The sequence below is a fragment of the Anolis carolinensis genome, chromosome 5, assembly GCF_035594765.1.
Source record: "Anolis carolinensis isolate JA03-04 chromosome 5, rAnoCar3.1.pri, whole genome shotgun sequence".
NCBI lineage: Eukaryota > Metazoa > Chordata > Lepidosauria > Squamata > Dactyloidae > Anolis > Anolis carolinensis.
The window spans coordinates 206637498-206662864 of record NC_085845.1 but is presented as its reverse complement, the minus strand read 5'-3'; the positions used below and the strand labels follow the sequence as shown (position 1 = coordinate 206662864).

The 25367-nt window shown below is 51.6% G+C and overlaps 1 protein-coding gene across 1 annotated transcript in view; it reads left to right on the top strand.

The window, feature by feature from the left end:
* snd1 (staphylococcal nuclease and tudor domain containing 1) overlaps window positions 1–16981 on the top strand; it is a 148095-nt gene extending 131114 nt beyond the window's left edge. Inside the window, 8 exon segments of the mRNA XM_062982754.1 lie at window positions 4091–4279; window positions 10317–10458; window positions 11275–11398; window positions 13847–13916; window positions 14270–14383; window positions 16142–16345; window positions 16465–16509; window positions 16718–16981. Coding sequence (XP_062838824.1) covers window positions 4091–4279; window positions 10317–10458; window positions 11275–11398; window positions 13847–13916; window positions 14270–14383; window positions 16142–16345; window positions 16465–16509; window positions 16718–16783 — 954 coding nt within the window. The 3' untranslated portion in view covers window positions 16784–16981.
* The last annotated feature ends 8386 nt before the right edge of the window (window positions 16982–25367 follow it).

Here is a 25367-nt window from a genome sequence, read left to right as displayed (position 1 = left end):
CTCCCCTCCCTGGGCTGCCCTTGGACTCCCTCCCCCCCTTCCTCCTCCTCCTCCTCCTCCTCCTCCTGCTTCTCCCAGCGCAGCAGAGGCCGTTTAAAAACCAGCGTCTTGGCTAAGTGCTTCGCTTTATGCATCAGGAGCCTTTTCACAACTGAGTGAAGCCCAAATGGCAAGAGGGGAAGGGGGGGGGGGGCTGGGAGGGGAGGGGAGGGGAGGGGAGGGGAAGGGAGGGGGGAGAGGCCCCGCCACCAAGGCCAAGGAGAGGGCAACCGGGGCAGAGCTGGGCCCCCCTCCTCGCTTTTGCCCTCAAGGACATCGGGACACCCAGCCTTGGTCAAGCTGGAAGCAATTAATACATCTGGGTGGCTGCTGTGAGTTTCCCGGGCTCTGTAGCCATGTTCCAGAAGCATTCTCTCCTGACATTTCGCCTGCATCTGTGGCAGGCATCCTCAGAGGTTGAGAGGTCTGTTGGAAATGAGGCCAGTGGGGTTTCTATATGTATCTCCCTGTGGAATGATGTCCAGGGTGGGAGGAAAAAAGAAAGAACCCTTGTTTGTTGGAAGCAGGTGTGGAAATTGCCATTGGCCTCCTTGATTAGCATTGAATGGCCTTGCAGCTTCAAAGCCTGGCTGCTTCCTGCCTGGGGGGGAATCTTTTGTTAGGAGGGGATTAGCAGGCCCTGATTGTTAGCTGTCTGGAGTGTTGCTCTTGATTTTCTGTCTTGATTCCGGTGTTTTTAAGTATTGGTGACCGGATTGGGTTCCTTTTCCTGATTTCCTCCTTTCTGCTGAGATTCCCCACCTTGGGGGCACGTTGAGTGCAATTTCCTGCTTCTTGGCAGAATGGGGTTGGACTGGATGGGGTTGGACTGAGGTCTCATCCAAATCCATTATTCCATGATTCTATGATTCTATGATCTGCCAATGTGAGTATATCAATAGGTACCGCTCCGGCAGGGAGGTAACGGCACTCTATGCAGTCATGCCAGTGGCCACATGACCTTGGAGGTGTCTACGGACAACGCCGGCTCTTGGCTTAGAAATGGAGATGAGCACCAACCCACAGAGTCGGACACGACTGGACTTAACGTCAGGGGAAACCTTTACCTTTACCTTTTATGACCTGCGTCTTGTGGATTTCAAGGGCTTCTCTGTGTCATCTGATACGATGGCAGACCTCACAACCTCTGAGGATGCCTGCCAGAGATGGGAGTGAAATGTCAGGAGGAAATGCTACTGGGACATGGCCAGACATCCCGGAAAACTCACAGGAAACCCAGTGATTCTGGCCACCAACACAAATGAATGCATGTGTTTGGAGGGCATCTTATGGCGAGTGGGGGTCTTTTGCTCAGTGCGCTGTATGTATCTGGGGGGGGGGGAGTGTGTGCCCTCGGCTGCCCCCACCGTGGGGCCTGTCCTGGTCAGGGATTGATTGTGGCTGCCACCTCTCCCTCCATCTCCCTTTCTCTCTCTCTCTCTCTCTCTCTCTCTCTCTCTCTCTCTCTCTCTCTCGCTGGCAAGGGCAGCCCCTGAAGCAAAGTCATGTGCACTTGATCCCGGATTGGAGCGCATCGATTTTGAATCTGCTCAAGTGCCGCTGCCCCAGGCGCCGTGCGTGGGGGGGGGGGGCTTTTGCCTCCTGGCTGAGCGTGAATGATGACGGGAGGGGTGCCAAGACCCCCCACACACACACACACACAGACAAGCCCCCCACATGCACAGCTTGTGCAGCCCAGGCCTCCACCGCACAGGCTGAGGCCTTTTTGACTCTGCATGGGTTGGGGTTTGGTAGCCATTGGGTCCCTTGAAATACAGGCCGTGGCTATCGCCTCAGTGGTCACAGATCGGTCTGGAGGTGGCAAATGGGGAACACGGAGGCCCGGCCCATAGACGGAAAGGGCATTCAAGGGTTTGCAGCCTGTGTATCACAACCTCATGGCCACCTCATGGCCTCTTGCATTTTCATGGCGGAAGAGCCAAACAACGCAGAGGAGTGGCCGGGCTCTCGGCCTGCTGGCCAGGTCAGAGGTCAGGGTGCCTGTGTGACCTCAGGAGGAAACCTGCAGCAGGGCCTGCAAAACTGCTCATAATTGCCACTTCCAACATCGGGGGTGGGTGGGGGGTCTTCATCCCCATAGAATGGAATAGCTTTATGGTCACTGTACTTTTGCACAACAATATTCCATTCTATGTGTTGTCAAAGGCTTCCATTCTATGTGTTGTCAAAGGCTTCCATTCTATGTGTTGTCAAAGGCCCCAACTGCGACCATACCTCGTGAAGTCTGACTTGACCACGGTGGTGCATGCCCTAGTTACCTCTAGACTGGACTACTGTGATGCGCTCTACGTGGGGCTTCCCTTGAAGACGGCTCGGAAATTACAACTGGTCCAACGCTCGGCTGCCAGATTAATAACGGGGGCGAGTTACAGGGTGAGATCCACTCCCTTGTTCAAGGAGCTCCACTGGCTGCCGTTCATCTTCCGGTCCCAATTCAAGGTGCAGACCATCATTTATAAAGCCCTAAACGGTTTGGGACCCACCTACCTTCGTGACCGTATCTCCTACCATAAACCTGCCCGATCTCTTCGATCATCAGGGGAGGCCCTCCTGTCGCCACTGCCTGTATCCCAGACCCGCCTGGTGGGAACAAGGGAGAGGGCCTTCTCTGCTGTGGCCCCCCGTTTGTGGAACTCACTGCCCATCGAAATCAGGCAAGCCCCCACTCTTTTAGCCTTCAGGAAAGATTTAAAAACCTGGCTTTTCCGATGTGCTTTCGGAGAGTAACTATTACACACTTCTTTTGTTACTCCCCCCAACATCTATCCTCTAGATTGTTTTTCTATCTTATGTCCCTGTTCCCCGTGGTTGTATTCTTATCCTTTTCTCACCCCAAGTTTTAACTAAGTGTCTCATGCGGCCCGCCCTGTTATATTGTTGTTGTTTTTTATTTTGTGTTGCACTGTACATGATTATTTATTGTATTGTTTAATTGTATTATGATATGTTGTTTTTATATGTTGTTTTTCCTTCCTTGGAGGCTTTTAAGCAGAGGCTGGATGGCCATCTGTCGGGGCTGCTTTGAATGCGATTTCCTGCTTGTTGGCAGAATGGGGTTGGACTGGATGGCCCATGAGGTCTCTTCCAACTCTACTATTCTGTGATTCTATGATTCTATTTTGCTATATTGTACTGTTCTGGGCATGGCCCCATGTAAGCCGCCCCGAGTCCCCGTTGGGGAGATGGTGGCGGGGTATAAATAAAGTTTTATTATTATATTATTATTTCATGGCCGGAATCACTGGGCTGCTGTGAGTTTTTTGTGCTGCCTGGCCATGTTCCAGAAGCATTCTCTCCTGACGTTTCACCCACATCTACAGCAGGCATCCTCAGAGGTTGTGAGGTCTGCTGGAAACTAGGCAAAGGGGGGTTTATTTATATACCTGTGGAATAATGTCCAGGGTGGGAACATTAATACTGATTAATTTTAGTATTAAACATTAATACTAAAAGAGCCCTCCTGTCTTTGAGGGAAGTGCAAATATTGCAATTTGGCCACCTTGACTAGCATTGAATAGTCTTGCAGCTTCAAGGTCTGGCTGCTTCCTGCCTGGGGGAGTCCCTTGTTGGGAGGTATTTGCTGTCCCTGATTGTTTCCTGTCTGGAATTCCCTTGTTTTCAGAGTGTTGTTCTTTATTTACTGTCCTGGTTCTAGAGTTTTTTTTAATATTGGGAGCCAGATGTTGTTCATGGTTTCCTCTTTTCTGTGCTTCTTGTGGATTTCAGTGGCTCCTCTGTGTAGTCTGACATGGTGTTTGTCGGTGTGTTCCAGCATTTCTGTGTTCTCAAATAATATTCTGTGTCCCGGTTGGTTCATCAAGTGCTTTGGCTGACTTCTCTGGTTGAGTGAGTCTGGAGTGCCCTTCGTGTTCCTTGCTTCATGCCTGGGCAATGCTGTGTTTGGGGGTCCCTATGTAGACTTGTCCCCAGCTGCATGGTATACCATAGACCCTATTCTCATCCCCATTGTCCCCTCCCGCGCATGCCTGTCCCGCTGACCGACCGGCTGACCCTGTCCCTCCTTCTGCAGGTGGAGGTGGAGGTGGAGAGCATGGACAAGGCGGGCAACTTCATCGGCTGGCTCCACGTCGACGGGGCCAACCTCTCTGTGGCGCTGGTGGAGCAGGCCCTCTCCAAGGTCCACTTCACGGCCGAGCGCAGCAACTACTACAAGTCCCTGGTGGCCGCGGAGGAGGCCGCCAAGCAGCGGAAGGAGAAGGTAGGACCCCTCCTCGTGGCGGGTGGGGTGGGGTGGCCCTCGGGGCATCTGCGCCCAGTCGGTCGAGGGCGAGCAGAAGGGCGCCTGCCTTGCGCTTCTTGCTGCCAGGTGTGGGCAATGTGGAAACCCTTGTCCTGCTTCACTCACCTGCACTGGACGGAAGCCGAAGCCTTTGTGCTGACCCCCAGGGGGCGGGGGAAGGGAGGGAACAGGAAGCCCACCCTTTGGCAAAGCTCGGCCCTTTTCTGGTCACCTCTACCCAGCCTGCCAATCATGCCAAGCCAAGACCCTGGCTCTGCTCGGTCAGCCTCTGGTCACTCGAAGGCCAGCAGCCCCCTCCATTGGTGCATCTTGGAGGCGTGGGTTGGAGAGGACGCTGCCTCCCTTCGCTGACCATCAGATCCTCCCCCTCCCCAAAACACCTGGAAGAGGACTCCAGCTGTTCTCCTGAGCGGGGGCTCCTCCCTTTCTCTCGGGACCTGTTTTTGGAGAATTATGATCTTTGGAAAGGCATGACCTTGGTAGAAATCATAACCTTTTGGAAAACGGCATTCCTCACCATGTTGGAAAGATCAGGAATCTCTCAGAGAAGGGTTAAAAACTTGCTTGAGTCAGCCTTCTCCTTAGTGTAAATATCCACTAGTATTCATGCAAGGCAATCAGGTTGCTCAGCTGTTAGACTGATATACCTAGATATCTCTTTGAACTGTTAGGGACACAGATATAATAATAACAATAATAATAATATGAATCTTTTTATTATTATTATTTATTATGACCCAGCAAACAAGATAGATATGCTGGATTTCGTATCACAAAATCACAAGTCGAACACTTCCCAAGTGTCTAGGACTGTGTGATGTATTTTCGGATGATCCGTGCAGATCCCAGTAGGGTGGCCTTTTGCAGTTGGCAGATCGTGATTTTGTCAATGTCTATTGTTTCCAAATGCCGGCTGAGATCTTTATTATTATTATTAGATATGCCAATGCACAAACACACACACACATATATAGCAGAGTTTCAGAAGGGTTCTTTCAGTTGCGCAAAAAACATCTCTTCTCCCTTAAAACATTTTGGTATAAATCCTGCTTTCAAGAGACCAAAAATAAGTCATCTTCTTTAAAAAATAACATAGATGGTTTACTCACAAACTTCATGTACTCAGCATACAGGTACTTTGCATATCAGTCCAGTTATAGATGGGATTTGAAGTAGTTTCTCTGTGCAGGTAACACGGGGCATCTTTCTTATAATCAACAGTCCAAAGTCCAAAGTGTCTCTCTGGTCTGAGAGTCTAGTATAGAGTCTCTATAGTCTGTTTCAACTAACTTCTAAACTGTGCCGTTCTCTCCTGACGTTTCGCCCACATCTATGGCAGGCATGGATGGCAGATCACGGCTGAGGTGGAAGCTCAGCGAGGGAGGAAGGAAGGAAGGATGGGAGGGAGGGAGGGAGGAAGCAGCAGCATATCCACATAGCCCTTAATGGGGCTTCTCTTCTGGGCCGGCAAAGCGCTGGCTGCCGCAGACTCCCCCGGGGCTCCGGCAAGACCGTTTGGCTTAATTCCTCCCGTAATTAAATCAGGGCCCGCGCTGCTCCCGCCTCCCTCCCTCCCTCCCTCCCTCCCTCCCTCCCTCCCTCCCTCCGGGGCAGAGGCGCATCACCAGGCGTGTGTGGCGCCGGGACAGAGATTCCCTCCGAAGGGGGGCACCTGCTCCCTGACGCCCAGTCCGGAGGGGCTGTGGGGGGGGCAGGGCTAACTGGGCGTCCATTCTGGGGGTCCGTTTCCTCGCAGGGCCTCCCCTTGTGGGTCTTCCAGGGCTTGGCGGGAGGTGCTGCTGCCCAGGGACTGCTTTGGTGAGTGCGGGCCGTGGGGCACAGCATCCAAAGCCAATAGAGAATAATGGGCTTGGATGTCTCCCACTGTGCCACAGAACGTGCTGGGCCCATAACCTATAGGTATGGGGTCAATGATTGTTTTGTTGCCTAAAGATAGACTTTTTTCATGTCAGGAGCAACTTGAGAAACAGCAAATTGCTTCTGGGGTGAGAGAATTGGCTGTCGGCAAGGACGTTGCCCGAATGTTTTGCCATCCTGTGAGAGGCTTCTCTCATGTCCCCGCATGGGGAGCCAAAGCTGACAGGCAGGAGCTCACCCCAGTCCCCGCCGACCTTTCAGTCACAGTCCTGCCAGCACAAGGGTTGAAACTGTTGTGGTTATCTCTGAGCAGTTAGACTCAATTCAACCCTCTCTGGGGGAGATTCCACCAAAATGCACCAGAGTAGCAAAAGCAAAAGCTTTCAAATGCAACAGTTACTTACACGGGGTGAGCAAGAGAAGCCTTTCAGCTTAGGATGGCAATCGATTGCAGAGTCTCAGGAAAAGTTCAAAAAGTATTTATTCAGGTAGATAGAAAGGCTTGGGAGCTGTCTAGTCTACTCTAGACTGGTTTCTAAGGAAAAATAAGAAAGGAAAAATAACAAACATCTAAATAGTTACATCTTGCCAGGAGAGACAGCAAGATGCGTCTTGTTAGCTTGAAGAACAAAGGGAGAAGAGTGAACCAAAATGGTTCCAACCTCATGGTCCAGTTTATTGGGGCCATAAAAGACATTCTGACCAATGGGAAGTTAGTGTCCCTGGAGATTCACATTTATACTAACTTCAAAGTAAGGGATGTGACGTAAACAGGATAGAGTCAAACACAGTAAAGCCTGTCTAGGCATGCTTTGGAAACAGGGAAAGGATTCCCTCAATCTAACTCTATCATCTATCTGACTACATTTAGACTTGAGTCGTCCAGGGAGCCCCAGTGGTGAAGTGCGTTAAAGCACTGAGCTGGAGACCGAAAGGTCCCAGGTTCAAACCCCAGGAGCGGCATGAGCGGCCGTTGTTAGCTCCAGCTCCTGCCAACCTAGCAGTTTGAAAACATGCCAATGTGAGTAGATCAATAGGTACTGCTCCAGCGGGAAGGTAACGGCACTCCATGCAGTCATGCCAGTGGCCACATGACCTTGGAGGTGTATAAGGACAACGCCGGCTCTTCGGCTTAGAAATGGAGATGAGCACCAACCCCCAGAGTCAGAGATGACTGGACTTAACTTCAGGGGAAACCTTGACCTTTTACTAGTCCAGGGTGATTCCCAACAGAAACATTGCGCCACCGGTGACGTCGGACTTAGCTCCAAGAGAGGAGATAGGGTCCTCTTTAACAACAGCCACGTCAGCTCTGGGGGGCCCTCTTTCCCTTGGGGCCCAGCTGATGGGACCCTGGCTCCCGGCCTCCTGCCCGTCAGCATTTGCACCCAGCCCCAAGGAGAGCGAGGGGAAGGCCTCTCCCCTTTGCGTACATAGAATCATAGGGTTGGAAGAGACCCCAGGGGCAACTAGTCCAACCCCATTCTGCCGGGCAGGAAGAGCACAATCAAAGCACCCCTAACTGATGGCCATCCAGCCTCTGCTTCAAAGCCTCCAAAGAAGAAGCTACCCCCACACTCCGAGGCAGAGAGTTCCCCTTCTGAATATCTCTTCTTACAGTCAGGAAGTTCTCCCTAATGTTCATCATGTGGAATCCCCTTTCCCGTCATTTGAACTCGTCATTACTCCGAGTCCGAGTTTCCAGGGCAGCAGAATAGAAGCCCACTCCCTCTTCCTTAGGAGACCCTTTGGTGTCGGTGGTGAAGTGTGTTAAAGCACTGAGCAGCTGAACTTGCAGACCGAAAGGTCCCAGGTTCAAATCCCGGGAGCAGAATGAGTGCCCGCTGTTAGCTCCAGCTCTTGCCAACCTAGCAGTTCGAAAACATGCCAATGTGAGTAGATCAATAGGTACCGCTCTGGTGGGAAGTTAACAGCGCTCCATGCAGTCATGCCAGCAGCCACGTGACCTTGGAGGTGTCTACGGACAATGCCGGCTCTTCGGCTTAGAAATGGAAATGAGCACCAACCCCCAGAGTCAGACATGCCTGGACTTAACGTCAGGGGAAACTTTACCTTTGTATGCACATACTCAGAAATAGTTTGGGTGGGGGGCCTCTTTGTACACACACACACTCACACCCCTCCATGGAAAAACAGACACACCTCCCAGGAGGGGGAGCAGCCCACCTGCACCAGGTGTGTGTGTCTGTGGGGGGGGGGGGGGGTGAGGACTTGATTGGGGTCTGCCTCTCCGTCATAGACATCTCTGGGGTGGGGGGCATGCAAGGGGGAGGGGATACCAGCACAGTTAGATCCTATGATGGGAGGGGGGGGGAGCCCTGAGAACTTGATTGGGGTCTGCCTCTCCGCCATACGCATCTCTGGGGTGGGGGGCATGCAAGGGGGAGGGGATACCAGCACAGTTAGATCCTATGATGGGAGGGGGGGGAGCCCTGAGAACTTGAGTGGGTCTGCCTCTCCGCCATACGCATCTCTGGGGTGGGGGGCATGCAAGGGGGAGGGGATACCAGCACAGTTAGATCCTATAGTGTGTGTGTGGGGGGGGAGGGCTTCTCCGCCTCTCTCTTTTCTCTTGTTCTCTCTCTCTCTCATTCTCTCTCTCTCTCTGTCTCTCTCTCTCTCTCTCTCTCCTGGTGCTCAGCTGCCCACCCGGCGACTCAATTGGACTTGACAGGCTGTCTCTTTGCATCAGTGCGGCCACGCTCTGCTCATGTGGCGGGGGGGGCGGCGCAGGGAAGGATTGCCACCTGGAACACTTGGGGACCGGCAGGGAGGGAGGGAGGGAGGGAGGGAGGGGGGCAGAGGGGCGGGGCAGGCGGAAGACCCCCCCCCCCCCCGCACGCCTCCCCCCCTTCTTCCTCCCCAGGCGAGACACTCAGTGGGGCAGGAATATCCATAGCAGGTACGAGTGCAGCGAAGCCTGGGCTGTGTGTGAGCTTATGGCGGGAAACAAGAGGAGGGAATGCGCAGGGTGATGCGCCGGTGAGGTTTGAAAAAGGGAGGCAAAACTCACCTGGATGGTTGCGAGCAGGACGTCTCGGATGAGAGAGTCAAGAGACCGGCCAAAGGAAATGACCGGACCAGGAGCAGAGGCCCCCAGGCTGACTCTGGTGCCCTTGAGCCAGAGAGAGAGAGGCCTCGTGTGCCCCCTTCTCAAACGGCATGCGCCCCAGGGCCCCCCTCCCTCCCCCCTCCCTCCGAGTGGGCTTCTTAACAAAAGACCCTCCCCGTAAACGGGCAGCAGAGTAACTTATGAGCAGCAACATGACCCAGCACCCCTTGCCAAAAGTAATAAAAAGAACAAAAGCATACACTCCAATATTTTATCTTCCTTAGGAGGTTTTGTAGTAAAACAATATGGTTGCACTGTTTACAAAAACAAGCTTTCCACAACACAAATCAAGTTGTTTTTACTTCCTTTTACTTCCACGTTGGGCTTCGTTTTCATGCAGCTTCGCTCTCACAGAGCCTCCTCTCACACCAAGCTTACACAGGAGCTTCACTCAGTAGATTTACACACAGCAGCCTTCACACTGGAGCGTCACACACCAGGCCTTCAACCTGGGGCTTCTCTCACACTCAGGCTTCTCTCACTCTCCTCAGGACGGCACTAGCTTGGGCCCACTAACTCTTACAGGTTTCTTGAGGCCAGGAATTGTGGGAGTTGAAGTCAAAACAACTGGAGGGCCCAAATCCCAACAACTGGAGGGCCCAAACCCCTTTAGGAAAACATACATAGGAATGTGAGGGAAGGAATAATTCCGCTTTGCCCTATCTCTAGCCTAGCTACTCATTGAGGACTAGGAACTTGATGACACAAAAGCATGTGCAGTCCAGGGTGAAACCCAACACTGCTGAGAACTGGTCCTTCTCCCACTGATCTCCAAAGGCTCCTTGGCAGAATCCTCACCCCTCACCTTGCCCACCCCCATTAATCCAGTGGGAGGGGTCTTCCTCCTACACCCTGCAGGCCCCCCTCCCCCACTGATCTTCCGGGGGTCCCTTGGCAGAGTCCTGACCCCCTCCCCAATTTGCCAAGCCCCCCCACTTTGCTCGCCCCCCCTTCAATGCCTTCCGTTCTCCCCCCCCCCCCCAGGTGTGGTCACAGTACGAGGAGCCCCCCCTGGAAGACGTGGTGGACGTCCCCGAGGAGAAGGAGCGCACGGCCAACTACAAGCCCGTCTTCGTCACGGAAATCACAGACGACCTCCACTTCTACGTGCAGGACGTGGAGACCGGTAACCGAAGGCACTGGGGGGGGGGGGGGCTGTGGAAGGGGCAGGGGGCTTCCTCCTACAGCCTGTGGGCTTTGCTGCTGTGGGGCCCACGGTGCAGCTGGGGGGCTCAGAGAAACCCCATAGTGAGGTTTGCAGGGAGGAGGCACCTGGGGGCTCAGAGGGGCTTTCCCTGACCCAGCCACGGATCCCCCCTTTATTCCACTGGTCGGGAGAGCACCCACATTCCCTGAGGTTTGTCTGTGGAGGGAGGGGCCTCCCTGCTCATGCTGGGCCCGGTCGGGGGTCTGGGGGTCCGGGGGCCGGCCGTCTTCCCCTTCCTTCGAGCTGCCTCCTTCCTGGCGCTGCATGCAGTGACGCCCTTGTCGTTGCTCTTCTCCAGCCGTTTAATGATTCAAGGTGGGACTGAATCATTCATGGCCGCGCAGCCCAGAAGCAACTGTGTGCCACGTTCAAAGCCGGCTACTCTCAGGGGCGGGGGCTTTGGGGTGAGGCGCAAGCGCTGCCAATGCCGTCCATGCCGAGAGACTTCCATCGAGAACTATTCTGCAGTGCCAGACCCTTGGCCTGGGGCAAGGTGTCTCTCCTCGGCCATGGGTGGCTCCATCAAAAGGGTCAAGACTCGGCTGCCCCACTGTTTGGCCAACTTTGCACAGAGAAGGGTTGGGATGTCGTGGAGGGCGGTTGTATTGGGGTTGTGTACAGGAATTCACAAATAAAGCGCAAATGTGCCTAATTTGGGGGGGGGGGAGTGAATCTCAGTGCAGGCACCCCTCCCTCTTGACTCATGCCCCCTCTCCTCCCCCCTCCCCATTGCAGGGACCCAGCTGGAGAAGCTGATGGAGACCATGCGGAGCGAGATCGCTGCCCACCCGCCCGTCGAGGGGTCCTACACGCCGCGCCGCGGGGACTACTGCATCGCCAAGTTTGTTGACGGAGAGTGGTGAGTGCGGTGGGGGGGGAGGGGGTCAGGTGGGCCTGGCAGGTGGGGCAGGGGTCACAATGATGCCCATGCCGGGGCAAGGGGGGGGCTCTCCAGGGGGCATTGCCAGGGCTGGGGAACCCACTCGGGGCCGCATCAGGTGCACAAGGGTTGGCCAGCCAGTGCGCTTGGTGTCTGTGGCAGAGCAGCCCGTGCTGAACATGTTTTGGAAAATGGAAATCTCCATCCCCTTTTGGAGATTTTGTGATCTTTGGAAAGGCATGACCCTGTTAGAAGTCCCAACCTTTTGAAAAAATGATGCCATAACCTTTTGGGAAAATGGCATTCATGCAAGGTTTCTCAGCTGACCCATTAGGGACAAAGTTATGCCAATGCACAAAACACACACACACATATATACAGCAGAGTTTCAGAAGTTTCTTTTAGTTTGCCCAAAAACATATACACTCCCTTAAAACATATATGCCATTAAATCCTGCTCTCAGAATACAAAAATAAGCAGACTTCTTTAAAAGTAAAATAGTTGGTTTACTCACAAACTTCATGTGTTCAGCATAGTTCCTACGTTTACCTCATCCCAAGCCCCTTACCAATGATAATAGTCTCGGGCTACTTACTTCTTTTTCTAGTTTACTCACTGTATGCACTTCCTCTGGCCCAGTTCATTTTTATGAGTTTTCTCAGGTCTTTTTATCAAACCATGATTTATTTCTAATGTGATTTTATTATGTTTTATTGATCTGTTTTTATATTGAAGTGTTTTATTACGATATTTGTAACTACTTGGGCTTGGTCCCGTGTAAGCCGCCCTGAGTCCATTCGGGGAGATGGAGGCGAGGTATAAAAAATAAAGTTGTTGTTATTATTATTATTATTATTATTATTATTATTATTATTATTATTATTATTATTATTTATCCAGGTACATTGCTTATCAGTCCAGTAACAGATAGGATTTGAAGTACAGTAGAGTCTCACTTATCCAACACTCGCTTATCCAATGTTCTAGATTATCCAATGCATTTTTGTAGTCAATGTTTTCAATACATCGTGATATTTTGGTGCTAAAGTCGTAAATACAGTAATTACAACATAACACTACTGCGTATTGAACTACTTTTTCTGTCAAATTTGTTGTATCACATGATGTTTTGGTGCTTAATTTGTAAAATCATAACCTGATTTGATGTTCAATAGGCTTTTCCTTAATCCCTCCTTATTATCCAACAATAATAATAGTAATAATAATAATAATAATAATAAAACTTTATTTATACCCCGCCACCATCTCCCCACTGGGACTCGGGGCGGCTCACATGGGGAAAGGCCCAACTAGCACAATTTACAGAAACAACAGCATAATATACAAAAAAATAATAAAACACAGTAAGATAATAAAACAAGAGTTAATACAGCAGTAAATCAATCAACCACCAAGTACAATTCAGTCAACTTCATTGGTGGGGGGATTGCAGCAGCAATATAAAATAACATCATCACTTAAAATACAAAAGGGACAAAAGGGACCTAATAAAATTCAGGATAGTGTTATAGTGCCAACTGAGGCTGGTCATATTCGCTTATCCAACATTCTGCCGGCCTGTTTATGTTGGATAAGTAAGACTCTACTGTAGTTATCTGTGCAGATAACACAGGGCATCTTTCTTAGAAAGTCTAATGGCTTCTGTAAAGTATTCTATTGCTGGGTTGTTGTATGTCTTTTGGGCTGTGTGGCCATGTTCCAGAAGCATTCTCTCCTGACGTTTCGCCCACATCTATGGCAGGCATCCTCAGAGGTTGTGAGGTATGGATACCTCACAACCATACCTCACATACCTCCATACCTCACAACCTCTGAGGATGCCTGCCATAGATGTGGGCGAAACGTCAGGAGAGAATGCTTCTGGAACATGGCCACACAGCCCGAAAGACATACAACAACCCTGTGATCCCGGCCATGAAAGCCTTCGACAACACATTATTCTATTGCTGCTGAGGTCGAAAAGCGTACATCTATTTCTACTGAAATCTAAGGCATACTACTTCTACAATGGAGTCTGAGTCCTGAACAAGCCCAGACCTGATCACATGGTCTGCAGCCCCTCCCACAACAAAGAGTTAAGGGAAAATGCATACCAATATACACACATACAATGCAGTAAGCAATCTCAATTCTATACTTAACAAGTAACGAGTGGAGGCTTGAGGAAGGTTGCTATTTCCGACAAGCTTATGGTAGGAAACAGGAGTGGAAACACACAAGAAACAGGAAAACAAGACAGCAGACCTGCAGCACAGGCTTCCCTCTGCGCTCGATGATGCTTGGGGTCCCTTACACAACACCGTCCAGCCAAGTGCTACTCCTGCCTACCCGTTTTGGGGGACACACACACACAAAGGGGTGGCCCCTCTCAGCCCCATAACTACCTCCCTCCACTCTTTCCACAGGTACCGCGCTCGTGTGGAGAAGGTGGAGTCCCCGGCCAAGGTGCACGTCTTCTACATCGACTACGGCAACGTGAGTGGAGATGGTTCACGCCACGGGGGTTTGCACCAAGAACAGGATCCTACAGACCAGGCATGGGGAAGCTTCAGCACTCCCTCCAGGTGTTTTGGACTGCAACTCCCACCATTCCTCACAGCCTCAGGCCCCTTCCTTTTCCCCCTCAGCCGCTTAAGCGGCTGAGGGGGAAAAGGAAAGGGCCTGAGGCTGTGAGGAATGGTGGGAGTTGCAGTCCAAAACACCTGGAGGACTGAAGTTTGCCCACGCCTGCTGTAGAGGTTATGGGACCATAACCACACCTCTGTGTGTATATTGGGGAGGCCAAAGACCCCCCTCCCCAGCACTCCCTCTCTTTCCTCCCCCTGCAGAAGGAGACGCTACCCTCCATCCGCCTGGCCGCGCTGCCCCACGCCTTCAGCACCCGCGCCCTGTCGGCCCAGGCCACCGAGTACAAGTTCGCTTTCATCCAGGTGCCTCAGGATGTAAGTGACCCCTGGCGGAGGGGGGAGGACCTGTGGGCGTGCAGGAGTCGGTGAGGTGGGCGAGTGGGAGTGGGCTGCAGGCCCAAAAGGAAAGCGTCCTCTGTGGGCACCATAGTCCGATATAGCTATGATGCACCGCCTTTGAGAAGGGATGGAACCACTTTGTCATCTTATATACATTAGGGTTGTGCGCGAAATCCATTAGTTCGGTAACTTTGGTACTTCGGAAGCACACAATGGGAAGCCCCCTCCCTGTACGAAAATCAGCTTGACATGAAAGCAAGTGGGAGCTTTTCGTGAGCAACCTCCTTGCCTTGGAGTGTGTGTGTGGTGTGCAGGTGTGCCTGCCTGCAGCTTAGCGCCTCCTCTAGAATAAGAAACAGAACTTGCTTTGGAGAGTGTGTGTGTGGCACGCAGGTGTGCCTGCCTGCAGGAGAGCGCCTTCTCTAGAGTAAAGAACAGAACTTGCCTCCTTGCCTAGGAAAGTTCGTGTGTGGTGTGCAGGCCCAGAAAACATGTGAGCCTGCCCACAGTTGAGTGCCTCTTCTAGAGTAAGAAACAGAACTTGCCTTGGAGAGTGCATGTGTGGCATGCAGTCCCAGAAAGCACACACCTGCCTGCAGCCGAGCACCAACTCTAGAGTAAGAAACAGAACTAGCCTTGGCGTGCAGGCCCAGAAAGCACACCTGCCTGCAGCCGAGCACCAACCCTAGAGCAAGAAACAGAACTTGCCTTGGAGAGTGCGTGTGTGGCGTGCAGGCCCAGAAAGCACACACCTGCCTGCAGCCGAGCACCAACTCTAGAGTAAGAAACAGAACTAGCCTTGGCGTGCAGGCCCAGAAAGCACACCTGCCTGCAGCTGAGCACCAACTCTAGAGTAAGAAACAGAACTTGCCTTGGAGAGTGCGTGTGTGGCGTGCAGGCCCAGAAAGCACACACCTGCCTGCAGCCGAGCACCAACTCTAGAGTAAGAAACAGAACTAGCCTTGGCGTGCAGGCCCAGAAAGCACACCTGCCTGCAGCTGAGCACCAACTCTAGAGTAAGAAACAGAACTTTCCTGATGCCTCCTTGCCTTGGAGAGGGTGTGTGTGGCATGCAGGCCCAGAAAACTTGTGCCTGCCTGCAGCTGAGCACCTCTCCTCTAGAGTAGAGAATTAGGTAAGAACGAAGCCTCTTTAAAGCACACGCCTGCTTTCAGCTCAGCACCTCTCCTCTAGAGTAGAAACATCTTAAATGATAGCCTATGATGGAAAGGGGCCTGGGAAGCCCCCCCCCCCCCAATAATGGGCTGATAGAAAACAGATCTTTTGGCACCCCAGAGCAAAAACAGATATCTGCCCTTCCAATTTCAAGAGGCTCCCAAAAAATGGCTCGGTCCCCCACCAAAAGCCGGAACGTGAAACGGGTCAAGGTTTACCCGTATTGCACAACTCCAATGTACATGACTGTTGACCAAGGGTGAGAAACTTGTGGTCTCCCAAGTCTATCATTCTTTATCATTTCCTATAATAGCTAAGGCAGTAGTTCAACAACATCTGGGAAGTCAGACTCTCCCCAAACACATGACGTTTCTCTCTGTTCACGATGCTGGTGGTTCCTCCTTGCCCCCCCCCTGCCCCAGTGTGGGGGCCTCTTCCCTCCCAGCCCAGGCGGGATAAGGGCAGCAGAAGGGACTGAGGAGGGGGGAGGCCCCATTGCGCCCCTTCTGACCCACATCCCGCTCTGCCCCCTGGTCCCCCCCCCCACGTTTCCCGCAGGAGGAGGCGCGTGCGGACGCGGTGGACAGCGTGGTGCGGGACATCCAGAACACGCAGTGCCTGCTGAACGTGGAGCACGCCGGGCCCAGCTGCCCCCACGTGACCCTCCAGTTTGCGGACTCCAAGGGCGACGTGGGGCTGGGGCTGGTCAAGGAGGGGCTGGTCATGGTGGAGCCCCGCAAGGAGAAGCAGTTCCAGAAAGTGGTGCGTCCTCAGGACGGGGGGGGGGGGGGGGGGAAGGGGAGGGGGAGGAGCCCCCCCAACACACACACAGGGGGGCTGCCTGGCCTCCTCCCTTCTCTCAGGCCCTCTTCTCTCGGCAGGTGACGGAATACCTGAACGCACAGGAGGCGGCCAAGAGCGCCCGGGTGAGTGCGCAAGGCCTCTCCCTGTGCAGCCGCTTCAGTCCAGGGTTTGGGGGGTGGCCCTGGGGATGGGGGTCCGGGAAGGGAGGGAGGGGCTACACTCCTGGGAGCAAGGAGTGGGGTGGGGGTCCGCACGATGGAAGAGGCAGGGAGGGTCCTCATCCAGATGCTCATGCTCATTCTGCCCCTCCCTCTCCTCCCTTCCTGACAGTTGAACTTGTGGCGCTACGGAGACTTCCGGGCCGACGACGCGGACGAGTTTGGCTACAGCCGCTGAGCCACGGTCCCTTGCCTCCCCCCCCCCCCACTCTGGCCCTGGCCCCCCTCCGGGAAGGGGTTGGGGAGGGTCCCAGAGCGAATGGACTTGCCGGCCCCCCCATGGCCCCCTCTTTGGGCACGCGGTTAGTGGGGGGGGGAGGTGGTGGTGATGTTGTGCGCAAAGCTTTGTACGCAAATAAAATTAGTAAGAAGCTGGGCCGGCGGTGGGCCGTCTCTTTCTGAGTGAGGGGGCGGCAGCAGGGGTGGACACAGCGTGCCTCCTCCCCATAGAGATGGGGGGACATGACATTGCCCTAGCATTCCTGGGGGGCCAAGCGCAAGAGAGAGGGAGAGGCAACTGCAACGCAGGCTCAGAGGAAGAGATGCGCACATCTGTATGAAGGCACTCACACCACACTCCCAGCTTCCTCAGGTGAGATGGGCAAGACCCCCAAAATGGGTCCGGAGAACAAAGAAGAACCGCAGCAGGCTTCCTTCCCCAGCGCCTTAGGAGGCCTCCTTCATGGCAGGGCTGGAGAGAAGACCCCTCCCCAGTGAAGGAGAGGAGAGAAAAGAATAGCTTTATTTGCCATTGTGCTCTTGCACAACGAAATTGCATGCCTTTCCCACACACACACACACACACCACGAAAAAACACCCCCATCCCTCCGCACTACCACTACCACCATACAGCCCACAATGCCACATCAGTGCAAAGCCACAGAGTGCAACATAGCCACAGCTCTGGGTTAAAAACTATCCTTCCGTCTGTCCTTATCTTTGTCACACTGTACTGTCTGCCAGGTGGCAGTAGAATCCTAGAGTTGGAAGAGACCTGCTGGGCCACCCAGCCCAGCCCCATTCTGCCAAGAAGCAGGAAATCACCTTCAAAGCCCCCCCCCCCCCCCCCCCGCCCTGACAGATGGCCTTCCAGCCTCTGTTTAAAAACCTCCAAAGAAGGAGCCTCCCCCAAGAATAGAAAAGAATGTGCCGGTTGAGATGGATCCCAAGAATACTCTGAGCTTTCTTAAGGCTGCGGGAATTATAACGTTCTTCCAAAGAGGGGAGAAAGGGGGCAACCCATGATTCGCTGTGGCAGGAGTGGTGACCCTTTGGAGCAGCTTCCTGTCTGCCACTGGGCAGCTACCAAACCACGTGAAGATTCAGTAAGTTAGAACGCTCTCTATGGCACAGCAGGAGAAAGTCACCAGGAGTTTTCCACTCTGTTTTTGGTGCCTTAGAAGTCTCTGGCCGTGCAGTCTCTGCTGGGCTTTCAGGCCTCACCTTCTGCTCATCAGTCAGACCACTCAGGCTGCAGCGAAAGTGACACCGACAAACGACACTTCAGTTGTTAATTATCTGCTGATCCCAGCAGTTCTAAAGGGTTTATTTACAAGTGATTTACAACACTAAATACCATCACTCTCTGGACACATGTTGCCTCGGCAAGGACAAAACATGGTGCGCCTCCTTGCATTCCACAGTTCATGACGAATGTTCCATCCAGAAGTCTTGACCCATTGGCCCTCCAGGCAATCAATCAGGGCTGGCATGTAATTAACTCCTGGACTGCTGGAATGCTTGTTGAAACACATACACTCATTCCAACAGTAACGATTGAACATTTCACACTAAAACAACAAAAATACTAACAGAGAGTTCCACTGCTGAACAGCTCTTCTTATGCTCAGGAAGTTCTTCCTCATGTTCGGGTGGAATCTCTTTCCCTGTACTTTGAACCCATTGCATCCTGTGTGATTTCTGGCAGTAAAGGCAACTCATGAGGCGTCCACGGAGTTTCGAAAGCACACAGAACCGCAAACACCTTTCGCAAGCCCTCCCGGCTGCTGACCTCTGGCTTGCTTCTCTGCCCGCTCTGATTGTTTTTGGCCGGCCGTGTGCTGCCTGGATAGTGTTTTGTATTATTTGCGCTGGGAAGTTTGGACCCAAGGGCAGAGTGACATTTTAATCCATTTCTAACTAAATCTGAAACAAAAAACAATGCTGCTGCTGCTGCGCGGTCAGGATGAGGTCTCACAGAAGTGTTTGTGTTTGTATGCATTTGGGGGCGGGGGTGTTGCACGCAGGGACCGAGATGCATCCCAAGCTCAGAAGACTTCAGTGTTTGCCATGGATCGAAATGACGAAGGGAGAGCTTTGGCTTCGGCAGGAAAGGCCTGGCTGGATGGTTTTCTGGATGGGACCAAACACCGAAGGAAGGTTCCCTTCCAACCAGAAAAGGAGGGCCTTGCAATGGACACTGACCAGGGCCGGGGCCAGGGCCAGGATGGAAAGAGGCATGGCTCCAGCCACAGTCGTCTTCAACATGGGAGGTGGCAGCTAAAAAGGCCACAGCGTCTTGATGGAGGGAAGTCCAGGTCCCACTCTTCTGCTTTGGAAGGAGAGCCCTGAGTCCAGTTCCTGGGCCAAGCAATTCAAGGAGATGGACAAGAAGGGACGTGTCCAGAGAAAGGCCACCAAAATGGCCAAAGCCTGGAAGCCATGAATCCCTGGGGCTGCAGGGGATGTTGAGCCTGGAGAAGAGGAGACGGAGGGAAGGGGACAGCCTCTGAAAGGAGGTCCCATGGAGGAGGAGGAGGAGGAGGAGGAAGGGGCAAGCCTTGCGTTCCGCTGCTCCTGAGACTGGGACTGAAATGAACGAGATTCCGCCAAAACATGAGGAAAATGTCAAGACAGTAAAAATCATTCAGCCATGAAATACACTGCTGCCTGGGAGTCTGTGGAGTCTCCTTCCCTCTCTGGAGGTCTTGCAATGGAGGCTGGAGGGGCATCTGTCGGGAGGGCTTGGCTGGTGCCTTCCTTCATGGCAGAAGGAGGTTTGGATGGATGGCGTTGGGGGTCTCTCTCCCCCAGCTCTAGGGTGCTAAGTCTCTAATTCCAACGCCTTTGCTCCCTGTGTGTCCTGACCCACAGCCCACTGTCCAGCAGTGGATTCAATGGCCATCCAATCATAGTATCGACGCATCCTGGACTTGGAAGAGACCCCCATAGCCTCACATGCAAAGCTCTTTTTCTCCTGGAATGCATGCAAGTGGTTATATGCATGCACATACAGGCATGTGTATACATAAATGTAACAACAGCAGCAGCAACAACAATAATAATAGTTACCCATTTCGCCTCATGGCTCTAGTTAAAATACATAGGTAAAACATAAGAGTATTCAAATACATATATTCAGAGACACAGAGCAAAGATTAAGGTAAAGGTAAAGGTTTCCCCCTTGATATTAAGTCTAGTTGTGTCCGACTGAGTGTTGGTGCTCATCTCCATTTCTAAGCTGAAGAGTTGTCCGTAGACAGCGCCTAGGTCATGTGGCCACTGGCATGACTGCATGGAGCACCATTACCTTTCTTCTGGAGCGGTACATATTGATCTACTCACATTTGAATGTTTTTGAACTGTTCGTTTGGCAGAAGCTGGGGCTAACAGCGGGAGCTCACCCCGCTCCATTTCTAAGCCAAAGAGCCGCCATTGTCCATAGACACCTTCTATGTCATGTGGCCACTGGCATGACTGCATGGAGCATGGTTACATTCCTGCCGGAGCAGTACTTATTGATCTATTTACACTTGTATGTTTTCGAACTGCTAGGTTGGCAAAAGCTGGGGCTAACAGCAGGAGCTCACCCCGCTCTGCCGGGGTTGGTGCCCATCTCCATTTCTAAGCTAAAGAGCCGGTGTTGTCTGTACACGCCTTCTAGGTCATGTGGCCACTGGCATGACTGCATGGAACGCAGTTACCTTCCCCAGCAGAGCAGTACCAATTGATCTACTCGCATTTGCATGTTTTCAAACTGCTAGTTTGGCAGAAGCTGGGGCTAACAGCAGAAGCTCACTCTGCTTCCCAGATTTGAACTGCTGACCTTTCAGTCAGCAAGTTCAGCAGCTCAGCGGTTTCACCCGCTGCACCACTGGAGGCTCTGACATAGATGAAACACAAGGCTATTCGAACACATGTATTCAAAGACACAGAGCAAAGATTAAAATGCATTAAAGTCATGTAACATGTAATATTACAATTGAGCTTGTAGGAACTCTCTTGGGTTTGCGAAACCTATGTCTCCGCAGGCAAGTGGCCCACATTGGGCTTTATTATTAGTGGTACAGTAGAGTCTCACTTATCCAACATTCGCTTATCCAACATTCTGGATTATCCAACGTATTTTTGTAGTCAATGTTTTCAATACATCATGGTATTTTGGTGCTAAATTCGTAAATACAGTAATTACTACGTAGCATTACTGCATATTGAACAACTTTTTCTGCCAAATTTGTTGTATAACATGATGTTTTGGTGCTTAATGTGTAAAATCATAACCTAATTTGATGTTTAATAGGCTTTTTCTTAATCCCTCCTCGTTATCCAACATATTCGCTTATCCAATATTCTGCCAGCCGGTTTATGTTGGATAAGTGAGACTCTACTGTACATCCATTCCATCATCCAGTCATTTGTTCCTTTATATCCCACCTCTCTTTCACCCCCACCCCCCCGAAAAGAGGACTGAAGGAGGCTTGCAAAACCCAAAGCCCGTGCCCATAAAAGCACATAAACGTCCGCTCAGGTAAAAACAGGCCAGAGGTGACTGCTAAAATGCAATAACCGCCTTGACATTCTATTTATGGAGCCGCGTTGAGAGAGGCGCCAAGGGAGCTGTCCGGAGCCGGGACTTATTTCCGGAATTAAGTTCAGCACTTTGGAGAGCTCCAAGGAACAGCCACTCATTGGCAGGACTAATATTAATGCAGGTCTCTCTCCCCATGCGCAAAGGGCTGACCCCACATGCAGGCTTTTTTGGAGGGGGGGCTCTTCCTCTGTCTCCCAGCTGGGCGCCTCGTTTGCATACATTTGCATACATTTGCATGGGCCAACTTGGGTCTTCCCTCCAGGTGTTTTGGACTGCAACTCCCACCATTCCTAACAGCCTCAGGCCCCTTCCTTTCCCCCCTCAGCCGCTTAAGCGGCTGAGGGGGGAAAGGAAGGGGCCTGAGGCTGTTAGGAATGGTGGGAGTTGCAGTCCAAAACATCTGGAGGGCCGAAGTTTGCCCATGCAGTTCGGCCCCAGCTTGGTAGCTGTATTGTGGTGTGGTGAAACATATATTTCTGATGGTCTTAGGAACCCAAATCCCTCCAGTATTTTTTGTTGGTTATGGGGATTCTGTGTGCCAAGTTTGGTTCAATCCCATCGTTGGTGGAGTTCATAATGCTCTTTGATTGTAGGCGAACTATATATCCCAGCAACTACAATTCCCTAATGTCAAGGTCTGTTATCCCCAAACTCCATCAGTGTTCACATTAGGTCGTATTGAGTATTGGTACCAAGTTTGGTCCAGGTCCATCATTGTTTGAGTCCACACTGCTCTCTGGATGTAGGTGAACTACAACTCCAAAACTCAAAGTCCATGCCCACCAAACCCTTCCAGTATTTTCTGTTGGGAGTTCTATGTGCCAAGTTTGGTCCAATTTAATTATTGGTGAGGTTCAAGGGGCTCTTTGATTGTAGGTGAACTATAAATCCCAGCAACTACAACTCCCAAATGACAAATTCAATCCCCACTAACCCCACCAGTATTCAAATTTGGGCATATTGGGTATTCGTGCCAAATTTGGTCCAGTGAATGAAAACGCAACCTGCATATCAGATAATAATAATAATAATAATAATAATAATAATAATAATAATAATAATAATAATTTTATTCTTATATCCCGCCCCATCTCCCCGGAGGGACTCGGGGCGGCTTACATGGGGCCATGCCCAGACACGACAGCACAAATCAGATAAAACATTAAACCGAGCAGTAAAACTTCAACATGATTAAAAACAGTCATAAAAGTCAATATACACAATAATATTAAAATCCCGATTTGGGTCAAAAGATCCAGGCCAAGCTGCAAAGCAATATCAAGTTATCAGGGAGGGATAATTATACAGCAGGTGTAATACTTAAAGTGCTGAATGAATCCTAAAAACAATCCAGAGGGTCTACTGCTTAATAGGCAACTTTTTTAATAGTTACTTTTTTTTTCGTGTCAGGAGCAACCTGACAGGAGTTACTTCTGGAGTGAGAGAATTGGCTGTCTGCAAGGACGTTGCCCAGGGGACGCCTGAATGTTTTGATGTTTTACCATCCTTGTGGGAGGCTTCTCTCATGTGAATTAGGGCCTTTTACCCTAGCACTTAAGACCTGGCTTTTTACTAGAGCTTTGGATCTATGTTAATTTTATCAATATTTGTATGTATGTATTTTTATCCTTTACAATTTAGCTTGTAAATCGCCTAGAGCATCTTGGATGGAGGGTGATTAATAAGTAATTAAATGATGATGATGATGATGATGATGATGATGATGTCCCTGCATGGAGCTGGAGCTGATAGAGGGAGCTCATCCGCGCTCTCCCCGGGTGGGATTCGAACCTGGCAGCCTTCAGGTCAGCAACCCAACCTTCAAGTCACGAGGCTTTTATCCCCTAGGCCACCGGAGGCTCCTTAATGTAATGTACATTACATTAATGAGTTACATTACAATTCATAACAGCAGCAAAATGACAGTTATGAAGTCACAGCGAAAATAATGTTGTAGTTGGGGGTCACCACAACACAAGGAACTGTATCAAGGGGTCGCGGGATTAGGAAGGTTGAGAATCACTGCCCTGAACCCTTCTGAGCGTGAGCCAATGGTGTGATGGAGCAGCTAAAAAAGCCAAGGTGAAAATAGTGTTGAGATCGAGGGAAGTCCTGGTCCCACCGGTTCTGCTTTGTCCAGGGCTCCCCTGGAATCGTGACCCTGGGTCCTGTCATTCAGAAGGAGATGGACAAGCCAGAAGGGGTCCAGTGGGGGGGGGGGGGCAACAAAAGGCCCGGAAGCCATGGATCCCTCTGAAGAGGAGGGTAAAGGAACTGGGGAGGTTTAGCTTGGAGAAGAGGCGGCTGAGAGGAGAGGACACGAGAGCCATGTGCAAATATCTGGAAGGAGGTCACACTGAGGAGAAAGGAGCAAGGCTTCTTTATGCTGCTCCAGAGAATTGGACGCAACAAAGCGATGGATTCAAATGGCAGGAACACAGAATCCATGCAAATATTACGAAGATCATCTTGACAGTCAGAGCTGCTTGACTATGGCATTCGCTTCTGCCTCCTTCTCTGGAGGTTTTTGAACAGGATGGCCACCTGTCGGGAGGGCTTGGACTGTGCCTTTCTTCATGGCTGGACTCAATGGCCTCTGGGAGCCCCTTCCAATGATCCTTCTATGAGTCGCTCTGGGCTGTGGCACAGGCTGGTTAGCAGCCAGCTGCAATAAATCACTCTGACCAAGAGGTCATGAGTTCCAGACCAGCTGGTGTCCGGGGTGAGCACCTGACAATTAAAATATAGCCCCTGCTGTTGCTGACCTAAGCAACCCGAAAGATACTTGCATCTATCAAGTAGGAAATTTAGGCACCACTTATATGTGGGGAGGCTAATTTATGACACCATAAAAATCATCCAGCTGCCATTGGAATGAGGAAGTGCCGTCACAGTAGATGATGAAGCAGCTGCTCCCCCTGTGGCCGGAATCAAGCAGACCCTCAGGAAGCTGGAAGCTGGAGAAGTTTAAATTGCCTCTGTGTCTGTCTCTGTCTCTGTTATATGGCATTGAATGTTTGCCTTATATGTGTACAATGTGATCCGCCCTGAGTCCCCTTCAGGGTGAGAAGGGTGGAATATAAATACTGTAAATAAATAAATAAATAAATAAATAAATAAATAAACCTCCAGAGGAGAGCATGGAGGCCTTGTGTGGGGTGTCCCCCTTTGCACTCCTCCCCCTAGCCACTGGGTTGGACTGGATGACCTTTGGGTGCCCCTTCCAGTGATCCTTCTATGAGTCGCTTATAGCCTCTAACTAACCTCTAGAGGAGACCATGGAGGCCTTGTGTGGGGTGTCCCCCTTTGCACTCCTCCCCCCAGACCCACCCCCCAATTCTCAGGAGCCCCAGGCCCTTTTGCCCCCCCCCCTCCCTTGGCCTTTTCCTGAGAGGGTCCTCCCCCCCCCCCCAGCTTGCGTCTCTCTTTCTGGGGAGCAGATGGCGGCTGTTTGGGAGAGGAGACCTTCAAGGAGCGCCTCTGCCGCCAGCTGTGCTCTGCTGCCTCTTCCCCTCCTTCTCTCTCTCTCTCTCTCTCTCTCTCTGTTTGTTTGTGCGAATGAATGCGAGAGTGCCAGCCGTGCAATGGCATCAACACAGTGAAGGCGGGGGAGCAGTGTTGTTATATATACAACACAGTCCTGATATCACACCAATGAAATCGAGCAATTTAAAGCCACTGTGGATAGTGAGATCTGGGCAGAGGAAAGCAAAACCTGCAGCGCGGATACTGAGTCCCGATAAGCAGATACCGGCACAAACCACAGGCCGCCTGTGGATCCGTGCTCTTGGCGAGATGAAGAAGCTAACCCAATGTTCCCAAATCGAGAAATCTCACCAAGTTGAAGAAGAAGCCACCGAGGTAATTTATTCAAGCCAGCTGAAATGGATGCCAGCTCGCAGTAAGCCACCTAAGGAAGCCGTCTATGGGGAGTCTATGGGGCCAGGAGAG